Genomic DNA, 12,094 nt, shown 5'->3' with positions numbered 1-12,094 from the left:
TAGAGTTATGAAAATAAAATGAAGCCGTCATTTTCTATTTGAAAATGTAAGAAAATTTGTAATGAGCTTAATTCAGAAACTTTTAATTTAATTAATATTATTTGATTTAAATCAAACTTCATTATTGTTTTGATAAGCGTTCAGAGATTATTTCGAAAATAAGTAACAAAAATATTAGTTTTTAATTTATTCATATAATCGTTTATTGAGACAATTATACAATAATGACTGACGTAGTTAAAATTAATTTCACGAAAACAAACTGAAAAATTAAAATCAATTATGTTAGTAATACATGGACTGGCGAAACTAAATATTACAATTTTTAATTCAGAAATCTGATCGAGTCATATTATTCGTATATTTTAAAATTAATGTATTAAAATCGTAGCTTATATTCTTTTTTAAAAATAATAATCGATAAGTAATAAAATTAATATATTACATTAATCATAGTTAAAATATTATAATGTTTACTTAATATTATATGTAACAATTGAAAATACAAATTAAAACGGATATCGTACATATTAAATTATTGCTCGAATTTTGACTAGTACGCATAATAGTATTGTTTAAAATCTATACAACTAATACGCGAAGAAATTGAACTTAGTTATAAGGTAATAGTTAAATCTCAAATTACGAAAATCAATTTTACTTGTTGTTGCGAAGCTACGCTTTATGTTAAAATATGCAATTATTTGCTTATTTTGTCGAGATTCTTGGGTAGATATTTTTTTCTAACTCTTCTCTATCAGGATTGAACTCTAACAATGGCAAGATTTTGTAAGATGATTGAAATAATCATAACAATACCTCTTTTACAGAATAAAGCTAATATTACGTATTATACGTTCCAATACCAAATTCAAATATTTCGAATTCGAACAAAACGAAAAACAAAACCAACAATCAAATACATCTATGAATACATACGTATATTTGGCTAATTGTAGTTTTATTAGATTTGGGCTAGTTTCTCAATAAGACATACTCATTCACACATACTCACATACATACCAAAGGCTGACTATTTCATAGCTGCCCTTTAACAATTATTATTTGCTCGCACGTATTGTGATACATAGTTTAACAACGACGAGTCCCTTATTGAATGTGGATTATAATAGCGTTACTCGTTAATAAACTGAATATTTATTTTATAAAAGTTTTTCGAAAAATTTACTCGTTAAATATTCCAAAAATTTTAGCCAAAATTGCAGTGAGGTGTATGTAGTATTTTGTTGCCACGGCATTAGAATTATTTATTTGAAGGAGTAAGCTGCATTTTTATAATCGTTGGACGCGTCGTTAACGCCAATCTCAAACGATGTTCGCTTTGGAGTGTGCACAGCTCATCAGCACCTTATTAACAAAATTGACAATGGCCGTAGCGGGCTGCTCTGGTTCCAATTCAGCGAATATGTGGCACTGATTGTCAGATTTATGAGCTGGCTTGCGCGCAACGAAGCCAAAGCAGCGACTGCAAAAATAAAAGAAAAATGAAGAAATTGTTTTCGTTCACTGCACGTAGGCAAAGTAACATTGTAAATATGCTCACTGTTCGCTAAGGGCACGGCCGGTCGCTCCATTGACAAAGTCCCAGGTACGCTCTTCGCTATCGAGCCCGCAGTAGCTGATATTATTCGTGGGATAGTGTCGACGGAAGAAGAGTTTTCGCGCGTTGTCAGTCAACGTGATGCCTTGGGTCGAGACTTTGAAGTGCACAATCGTCGCATTTGGCCGAGGTTTTTGATCGAACATCGCAGTGATGGTTTTCTTGATGGCCTGCGGACCGGTCAACGATTCCGTGTCGAGAGTGAACAAATACAACACGTTGCAAGCTGTTGTTGACGATAGAAAACAGTGGATAACAATTAAACGATCATAAACGAATTGTAACAGTTGAGAAAACATTGTATACTAACCGGCTCCCTGAGCCAATAACTGCTGCGGGCTGTTGGTCAACGACGACTCCAAGACTCTGGCAGCGGCTTCTGGCTCTGGTAACAATAACTGACACGGGAGAGCCATTGCCATCAAACTGTGTTGATAAACCAAAGCCGACAGCGAGCTGAAGACGGGCTCGTTGGCACATCCCTTCAGTCTAACACCTCGTGACGTGGGCTCAATTAGGAAGTGTCGCACCAGCTCGTTCGTCGGGTCTTTGGGACTGATTGGCGCTCCAGGCGGCGGCGTGGCTACTTTCAAAGCTAAGCCAAAAGCGCCTGGAAACGAGTTACTGTCCCTAACTACGAAGGTACCCGGTGGTGCGTTCCTAAGCATCGCAATCGCTGAAAAGAGAGTTGATCGTTAGCGATCGATTTTTTCTCAATAAATTCTGAGTATGTTTTAATTATGAATCGTACCTTGTTCGCGTGAGATGTTTGGCTTGTACCAAATCTTGCTTGTGTCACGAACGAATTTGACATTGGCGTCGGCTACTTCCTGAGGTTCCGTGCTCAGACTCGATCGACGGGAATTGTAATACTGTAAATGCGCCGTGTGTCCACCTGGGCTATTTAACGATGTGTACGATATAGCCCCCTAAAAAATTACCATGAAAATTATATTCAATACCCAACAAAAAATCAAAGTTTTTGGATATAAACATTTGTAGTTTAGTTCGTGTGCCCACGTAGTTAACACATTTGTACACAATCGGTGTAAGAAGATCAAGCCCTCTGCTTGATTGAATATTAATCTAATCAATTGGGTAATGATGAATCGTTATTTTTTTTGGATTACTCAAAGTCTTAGGACCCAAATATAAATATGAACGGTTAATTAAGTAAAATTTAAACTATGATTAATTGGGCTTAATTCAACAAGTATTTTACCACTTCGCTCAAACTTCCGATTTGTCTTTCGATCTACAAATGAAAAAATAACGTGGCGTTGATTTTTTTTTTCAAATTGAATTAGCTTAATTTTAAAAATCGTTGAAATTATTTGAAATTAATAAAATCTATTAGAAGAATTACCTTTGGAACCTGTCCGTATTTCAGGTGGGTTGGAGTACTAGGACCCCGACCGTAAGAATGTTGACTAATTAAATCGTCCAGCGGAGAGACAGGTCGGTCCTTGCTGTAAAACAATTTTTTCCTTCAAAATTTTCGTACAAAGGTGCACATCTATCGAAAAGTTCAGAAAATAGTGAAAGTTTAAAAATAGGGAGTTTAAAAATAGTTGAAAAAGTGCTGAGTAGAGTTAGTTTTAAAAACAGTTTGCCAATATCATGCATTATTATGACCACAACAAAGACGAGTTAATTTTGTTTTACCTATAGTCGACCGACGCCGACTGTTTAATGAGTGGCCATCGTTTGTTAAACGATTCGCTTACGCCATTATCCGGATAACTCAAGCGGCTAAAAAAACAACCACCGAATTCGATAGAAAAAAGTTATGGTATCCAAAATCAGGCGTTAAAACTTTTAGTCATGACCCATCACCAATTAAAGGGAGGGGAAAAACTGATCGATGTCATTGAAAAAATAAACTCACCGTTGAGTTGTCGGACTCTTAGGCGGCAGTCCCGTCTCTCTCATATCTCTGCGCTCTTCGATGAAGATCGCCCTGTCAGCAGTTCCACCATAATTGTGATTGTGATGATGATTATTGTTCGTTTCCAGAGCCACGTTGTTGTTGTTGTTGTAGCTGTGATTGTTGGCCAAGTGGTGGTGGTGATGATGATGGTGGTGATGATGATATTGCTGCTGTTGCTGCTGACTCGGGCGATCCGAGGCAAAGGTGACGCTGGGCGTCGAGGCGTTGTTGTAAGGCGTTCGCGGATGCACCGGAAAGGCCGGAGTCTGCGGCCTCGATCCGTGAATTATGCCCTGAACGCCGCTGCTCGTCGGACTGACGCTCCTCTCGGTCCACGATGACGACGCGTCATTGTGCGACTGCGGAAGAGAGCCATGCATTAGTTTACCTCTTTGCGAGTATCTTTCAAAGCTCAAATTTACTTCAAAAGCCCACCAAGCGATGTTCATAATTCATGCGATAATATATTTTCCAATACGTGCGTTCATGATAATTGTATGTACAACTCGATAAGGTACTACTACATAGTGAATAATCGATGATGCGTGCTTGCGATTGCGAATAAAAAAAAGAAGCTTCGAAAGCGTGTTGAAATGCAGAATGAAATTGGGCTGCTGAGAGCGGCGACGAACCTGCAAAGTGCTAATACACTGCCATGCTTTTGGCGACTGGTTAGGTGTGGCGTATGTGGTGTTATTAATGGAATTTTGATGATGACTACGCGAAGAGTTGACGTGCTCGTCGTGCTTATCGCGAATCACAATGCCATTGTTAATGCTCGACGACGAGGACGCGGTTACATAGCCATTTCCAACAAGCGGCTTGATGTCCGATAGCGACTCGATTAAGCTCACGAGAGGATCAGCCGGAGACTGGTGGTTGCCGCTGGCGTCGTTGTTGTTCTGAATGGTCGGCGTCGGCGAGGCTGGATGATGATCGACTATGGTCAGCACCTCGGTCACCTCCGTGATGATGTCCTTTTTCGGACTGGCGCCGTTGCCGTAGGCGCTGCCGACTGCGCTGCCGGCCGCGGCCGTCGCGTAATAACCGTTGCTCGTTTGGTTCCTCGACTCGGGCCTCGAGGGGTAGCGGGACGAGACGAGGCTCGTCGCCTCGTCGTACGTCACCTGGCTGTGGCTGCTCAAACTGCTGGCGGCCATCAGCCGCGAGTGCTCGCGCAGAAACGACTCGGTTTTGGCGAAACTGTCGCTGCGCGACTCCGGCCTCGGTGGCGACGACTGATGGTGCCCGTTGCTGTACTTCTGCAGCATCAGCGGCGGACTCTGTAATTTATACGAAGCAAGCCAAGCTCGCGATGTGTCTCTCGTCTCTGTTCTTGTCACCGACGTTCTTAACAATTATGTTGCTTAACTGATGGGGGGGCCTTCTCTTTTCCGTCTCGTTCAGCGTTTGTTTGTTACTTTTCGTACATGGTTTTGTGAATAAATAATCGTCTATTTATAAATAATAGCAGTCATGCGGATGCATCGCATTCCGTGCTCAAGTCACAACTACATCCTACTGGCGTTCGGCATAAATCGCAGTGTGTAATAGTTGCGGAAAGTTCGTAATGCGCAAAATGTAGTTCTAACTTGCTTATTCGTAAATTTATATTATATAAGTAAATTTAAAAATTAGTGCAATAACGATGAAGTCTATTAAAAGTAATGAAATTTGTGACGTTGTCGAAAAGAAGTTAAAAAGTGAGCTTTTTTGATGAAATAAAAAACGAGTGTAAGACATTGAATTAAGAATAAAACATCGAGTTAAAACTTGCATTCTAATTTTGTATCTATAACAGTCAAACGTTATAAAGTTGTCGTTGATCAATAAAAACATTAATCGCCTACTAATCTAGGTGTGAATTAAACGGAAAGTCAGTATATCTGAATTGTTTCAACTGTATTAAGAAGAGTGTCAGAGTGAGTGTTAGAACGATAATTTTAAAGTATTTTTCCTATTATTTTTACTGAATATATTTGTTTAGAAAGCTGAGAACCTCTCAAAAAAATGTACCGTTGAAATAATAGGAAGCGTACTTAAAATATAACATTCTCAAGCTATAACTCCGACATGTACTTGATAAACACAGCGAAGGGATCGGGTAAAGCAACACGAGTAAAAAAAAAGGCAAACTCACGTGGTTATCGTTCTGTTTTCGTATCTCGTAGGCTCGTTTACCAGCGAACGGCCGATCGTTATTGAAGCTCTCGGCCCTCGGCCTGCCGTTGCTCTGATGATGATGATGATGATTGAAGCTATTGCTGCCGAGCAGAGTTCCATTGACCTTTCGCGATCTCTGGGGCAGGAGCGGGCTCGCCGGCGCCGAGCTGTTGACCGTCGATCGGCCGTTGGTCTGCGAGACGGCGTGATGGCTGTGGGACCAGGAGCTGCTGTTGTCGTCGTCGTCGTCGAGCACGGCCGAGTCGCTGGCGTAGCCGTCGTGCCTGAGCCGCGACCTCTGCACGTTTCTCAGCTCGCCGATCATGCGGTTACCGGTCTCCTGACGCCAGAGCCGCGCCGGGCTGCGCTCCTCCCTGCGCTGAGCCAGCTTCATTTGCTGCTGCTTCAGCCACAATAGCCTGCGAACCCGTCGACATTTTATTATCCTACCTCGTTATTACATCGCACTCGAAAATAGCCTTTATTATTGCATTAAACATTAAACTATAGCCGCTCGGTAAGCGAGCTCGGATCATTTTTATTAAAATTTCACTTTCGCTCGAAATAGCGCAGCTTTTATCTTCGAGCGAATTTCCGGTCCACGCGCTCGGCGCCCCGTGTATTACGCCGTATTATAGCATCGGTGCAAAAGTAGGTTGCTACGCTCTTCTCCAGAAGCGTATACAGCAGCGCACACTCACACACACACACACACACACACACACCCATGCGGCAGCCGATTTAGCAACGCGCGCGACTATATACATAGATTAGTTTCTCAAGTTTCTGCCGCTGCTACTGCCACTGCTGTATCGCCGCCGCCGTTGCTGCTGTGCACACAACGAGACACTATATTTGTATAATTATGTCAGAGGGCGAGTCTGGCTCAAAATAAATATAATACACGCTCGCGGCGCTCCTTCATTGTGCTCGAACGCGTATACACGTAGTAGGTACGTAACGCATCGCGAAATGCAGAGGAAAACTCACCCATCGCCCGGTTGGTCGTTCCTCTTGGAATTCAGCGGCGTCGAGGTCTTCATGCTCATCGGCCCGTTGGCGAACTCCGGCGGTGGGTCGGGCGGAGTTATTGGGCTCATCGGTCGACTGACGTTTCTACCGTTACTCTCCCCGAGGAGATCGTCCAAATCGACGACTTGTGCGGCGCTTTGTTGCTGCTGCTGCAACTGCTGCTGATACTTGGCCTTGTCGGAGGCTTTCATCGAGGCCTTCCTCACCAGGGACGGCGAGGCGAGCTTCTGGTGCTGCTTCAACATCTCGCCGGGTGCCCCGTAGGAGAACGGCTGGCTCGTCTGTCTCGCGTGGTACGGTATGTCCTCGTCGATGAAGTCGATATTTCCGGCCGGCGAGAACGAGTCGGCCTGCTTGAAGTCGACCGAGTCGTTGTTGTTGTTGTTTCGTTTGAGGGTGCTGTAGGTGCTGCCGGAATTTTGACAGTGCGGAGAGGCGTCCTTGACGGTGCTGTTGCTGCCGTAGCTGCGACAGGACTCCTTCAAAGTCGAGTAGGTCGAGGAGCTGCTCGGTTGGCTGCCGTTGCCGTACGATCTCGGCGACTGGTCCTGCACGTACATCTTGCCTCCGTTGCGCAGCACGTTGCGTCCAAATTCGTCGGTTTGCGGGTCTGGATACGACTGCGGAAGGAATCAAAATAATTAAGAATGCATACGCGCGTTGATAGCTAGCAGAGAGTGTGTAGAATAAGTCATACCTCGACCGTGAGCATCATGTCTTGCAAAAGCTTATCGAGATCGCAGTGCACTTGGCTCTCGTGGTCTTCGGGCGGACTCGGTCTCTGTGGTGGAGCGCTGCTGATGCCGCTGTCCATAGACACCGTCAGTGGCGACGAACCACGACCGTTTTGGCCGCTCTGATTGTTGACGCTGCCATTTTGCGTCACGCTCGACTGTTGTTGTTGCTGATGCTGTTGCTGCTGCTGTACTTGTTGATGCTTCGACTGTGACTGTTGACTTTGGTTGTGCTGTTGTACGACGGCGTACAGCGAGCCATCGATCGGGCCACAAGTGTAGCGAGGCGTCGACGCCGGGATCGAGGCCGACGGCACCGACAGTGGCGTTTCACGGCCTTCTGGAACATATTTTTGCAGGCATTGACTTTTCGGTGAAATTGGGACGCGCGATAGTTGGCAAAAAAAAAAGAAAAAAAAACAATGAACTCTCGAAGCGCGTACATACATACTTTCGAAACTTGCATTACATAACTCGGAGTTCGAGTTCAGTTGACAAAAAAAAGCAAAGAACACAATAATATACAGATGCCGTGTATGCACTCCAAGTACTTGGGGAGGCAAGGTCTAAAAAAAACTCTGATCTCACGAGGGTAAAAGGTGCCGAGAATTTAATCCATTATAACGAAGATATCTCTCTCCGAGTTGGCGCGAATTATCAGCGTAGCGATCCTCGAGGTGCTGTAAAAAATGCGCCCGCGAGATTATCATACAAATACATTTTCCGTTTGCTATAATCGAGCGATGTTTTTCTGCTGCGAGAACGATCCGCAGAGAAACAAGCGAGCGAGCGATAAATCAACACGCGCACACACACACACACACGGTGTGCAGTGCATATAAGAGCGCGAACTTTCGAGGCGCAAAATTAACACGGTCGAATTTGAAAGAGCACGAGGGGGAGAAAAAGTTTCGCTTGTGTACAAGTTTTCGAGTCGATATGACGATAGTGGTAAACGCCCATCGGCGAGTTTAGATGCGTTGCCGCCTTTTCATCTCGCCAGTATTCAATTTCGCACCCGTAAACCTTTATACAGCGTGTACTATGCTCGCTCTTATCTTCCGCAATTAATCCTTCCTTTCTTTCGCCTCTATATTATGTATGCACTCGTAGGCGAACAAGACGAAGAACGAGAAGGAGGGTCGGAAGGAGAAGAAGAAGAAAAAGAGGAGCTCGAAATGATTCTTAATTGGCTAATATAAAAATGTAGCTCGGAGCTTCGTGTTTTTGGGAAAGATTTCGCAGGATAATCGTGTCGAGACGTCGAAAAACTGTTATATTTCGGAATGGATTATTAATTGCCATTGATTTATGTGCGTGTCCGGTGGAAATGAAAGTAACGTTTCTTCATCGGAAATATGCATGAAACAACAACGGAAATCGATCCTCTTCGGTTGTGCAAAAACAAAAATGACCTCGAAGTCGTACCGTGTGGCTCAATTTATCGATGTGCTGTATGCATCGCGAGCCGAACCACACGATACGGGCTCGCGACAAACTCTCCTGCCGGTCCGAGATATATTTATTAGCAAGGAGTGCGCCCATCTTTTTGACTCGACAAATACGAGCATATGAATACGAAACGGTTCTCTTGAAAATCATCGAAACCGCAAAATCTCGTCTTGCACCTGCGAGCGCTGCACTAGCATGTGCATACACGCGAGCAGGGAGTCTGCAGGTTTGGTTCGCAGCCCAAGCGAGGAAGACCACCCTGGAAGCTTATTTGCCAGTCACGTGAGTCCGCTGCCGCACACGGTACACAGCTGCAGCGCACGTACGTATGTATGTATAACGAAATGAATCGCGTGCGCGTATGCGATGTCCCGAGGTCATAATACGCCTAGATATGCACGTATAATACGTACGGATCTCTTGTACCGTTTATCTCTTGGAAAACGAGAGGTCCGATGAGCTAGCTATAGCCGCGCGGGGCCGCTACACGCCGCGGTTGCAGCGCGGCGAGGATTTTTTTCGCGATAATCGTCGAGGCGTATCGGCGCGATTATTAGCATAATTGCGCGTGTCGAAATTTTCAAAAAATATCATATCGTATACGAGTCGCACGATCGACCACTGATTCAATGAAATCTCCGGAATAATATTTCGTAACCGAATGATATTTGTGCATAATTTACTCCAGAAGACCCTCTCGGAGATTCAATTATGTCAATAGGCAACTTCCTGCGACTTGACAAATTCATATATACATAAAGTAGATAGCCGCGGCGGCGTCGGCGCGCATCGTTACGCGGGCCGGTAGCAGAGCTCGTGCCACTCGTACGTAATATACACACATGTTAATGAGATTTTTCTGCCTCGTATCGATTATGTACATTACGCGCGCGAAAATCAGCGATAATATTTATACAGCGAAGCGCCGGGCTTGGCTCGACAGAACAACTTTTAAACACTCGCACTCGCGCGTACAGCAGCGGCCTATAGGTATATTAGATCCGATGTTATTGTACGTAGCGGCATTGACTTCTTTTTCCTCCACATTGACGCGTCGAACGCCGAGTGTATAAGGTAATTTTGTCAACGGATCATAAAAGTGAAAGCTCGATTTGTCGTGGGACCAGAAGAGACCCACACCCTCAGCTCGTAGAGGCCAATGCTTCATTACGCATCGTGGGAGATAAATAAATGAATTTCTAAAATTGCGCGTATATATCGTCATTGCGGAGCGTGCAGCGATTCGAGTTCTGATCTCGTCATGTGAATGCATGACTTTTGGCGTTCTCACCTGCGCAAAAAGTGGCACGGGACACCACTTCTGATCGGTATTGCGATCGGATGGACTAATTACACTTATGTACAATACGATACGTCCACTGCTCGTTGACGTGAATTTGACGCGTGAAAAGGCCATCGGTATTTTATACGCAAGAGAAAGGTTTCGCGGATCGCGAATTATTTCGAGTCCCGAATAAGATATGCACGATCAAGATCTTAAAATAATATCCTTATAAGAGATCACGGGTCAGCGAAGAATAACATTTAGATTCTGGGTTTTCTACGCGCGCGTGGGCTATTATAGACGTCGAAGGTTTTTGCATTAAAAGCTTTTTGGCTCTTTATGCGGGACACTTTTTGGAGCGTTACGAAAATAAATCATCAAAAATTTTGAAACGTTATTATGTAGCTTTGTGTGTGTGTGTATGAATGAGAGAGAAAGAGAAGAAGAAGAATTGAGCAAGGTGCAGCTAGCTAAAGCTCGTTAAATGCCAGATTAATGACGAAATCACGCAGCTCTATAGAATAATTCCAAATCTTCATGAAATCCAGTAAAATAATCCACTGCACGCTTAGGTATAGCAGAAGAGCTGCTTGGAAGAGGCTCAAACGGCACGGTTGTATCTTACCCTTTTTAGGCAACGCGCGGAATCGCATCTAATGCAGCTTAGTCACGCATCTCCGCGTGCCTCTATATATACTTATGTAAGAAACTCGCCTTTGGGCGCACCGAGTACTGCACTTACTCTATACATATATACATTTGTTATAAGCAATTTTCGATTCTCGATTCACTCACCGATGATATATCTAGTAAATAATTATTTCACGCACAGACACAGACTTTGCCCGGTGCCACAACACACGCCGCGTGCACTTGTTTAACTTTTGTCGCTCGTTTCGATTTCACGCTCTCGAGCCGCTTCGTTGAAAAACAAAATTACTCGTACACTTTGGGCGCTCTCGGAGAAAAAGCTTAGAGCTCACGAGGCAAAGTCCAAATAAGCTCGTGTGCTTGTGTGTGTGTGTTTAAATATAATATCTATAAGCGCGGGCGCGCGTTCTGCGAGAGGACAGAATCGCCACTGACACTCTGACTCTTTTTACACTTAGCGAGTAGCAGCAAACGAGAGAAACTCAACCCACGCAACTCGCACACACACACGAACGGCTACAAATACACACACGGAGGCAGGAACTTGTATATACATATACGCACACGCAGTCACAGAGGCGCGTTTCGCTCGCACACGTGAAGGCGTTACACACACACACGCTCACATACGTGTTTTCTTTCACTTCTCGTGTGCAGACTAGCGCGATATTGCGCGCCTTGTCGCGGTCAATCGCACTCGTATACACGAAGCTCGTGCGCTCGCGGATAGTGGGATGCGTGTAATCGATTAAAAGGAAAAAATAGTGGGATTATTCGCGTGCGAACGTACACACACACAAACACACACATATACACGCGTACGGAGGCGCAGACGAGGAGGTGGGACGACTACGACGACGACGACGGCGACGCGAGCACGTGTGCAAAACGATCCAGTCAGCCGTACGTATATACATATGGGCGCGTGTTATGCAATATCGATCTGCATGGGTTTTATCACCTGTCTGAAACCTGCTGTTATTTATAAATAATATAAGTGGAAAGCGAAAAACATGTTCGATTCTCGAGGGCGCTTATCACGCCTATATGCGTATGCGTGTATATAATAGACTCGACTCGAGCTAGGCTAAGCGAATATCGAAGCTCGCCGTTTGCATCGGACCTTATGATATATCGCATTCATTACACCGGTGCACCTATATGCACTGTACGCGCGCTTAATCTAAAATTAGCCTTCGGTAAGAATATCAATGCTGCGCGCGCGT

At 44.4% G+C, this 12,094-nt stretch overlaps 1 protein-coding gene across 10 annotated transcripts in view; it reads right to left on the bottom strand.

The window, feature by feature from the left end:
• Positions 1–485: 485 nt before the first annotated feature.
• The window catches only part of LOC106654995 (tensin-1), a 100,239-nt gene continuing 88,630 nt past the window's right edge, over positions 486–12,094 (bottom strand). For 6 of the 10 annotated variants that reach the window (XM_023461393.1, XM_023461396.1, XM_023461399.1 and 3 more), the window contains 12 exons: positions 7,444–7,820; positions 6,705–7,366; positions 5,692–6,133; positions 4,406–4,834; positions 3,510–3,910; positions 3,287–3,373; positions 2,988–3,090; positions 2,844–2,876; positions 2,373–2,550; positions 1,932–2,297; positions 1,565–1,847; positions 486–1,486 (listed from right to left, as the gene is read on the bottom strand). In XM_023461393.1, coding sequence (XP_023317161.1) covers positions 1,327–1,486; positions 1,565–1,847; positions 1,932–2,297; positions 2,373–2,550; positions 2,844–2,876; positions 2,988–3,090; positions 3,287–3,373; positions 3,510–3,910; positions 4,406–4,834; positions 5,692–6,133; positions 6,705–7,366; positions 7,444–7,820 — 3,521 coding nt within the window. In that variant the 3' untranslated portion in view covers positions 486–1,326. The remainder of the gene's footprint in view (positions 1,487–1,564; positions 1,848–1,931; positions 2,298–2,372; positions 2,551–2,843; positions 2,877–2,987; positions 3,091–3,286; positions 3,374–3,509; positions 3,911–4,405; positions 4,835–5,691; positions 6,134–6,704; positions 7,367–7,443; positions 7,821–12,094) is intronic. The other 4 variants (XM_023461394.1, XM_023461395.1, XM_023461397.1 and 1 more) reach the window with 4 other exon arrangements.

This window comes from Trichogramma pretiosum, unplaced genomic scaffold (assembly GCF_000599845.2).
Source record: "Trichogramma pretiosum strain Unisexual culture from Peru unplaced genomic scaffold, Tpre_2.0 scaffold2, whole genome shotgun sequence".
Lineage (NCBI taxonomy): Eukaryota > Metazoa > Arthropoda > Insecta > Hymenoptera > Trichogrammatidae > Trichogramma > Trichogramma pretiosum.
Note: the sequence above shows the minus strand (reverse complement) of the source record. Positions and strands in the feature narration are given on the sequence as shown.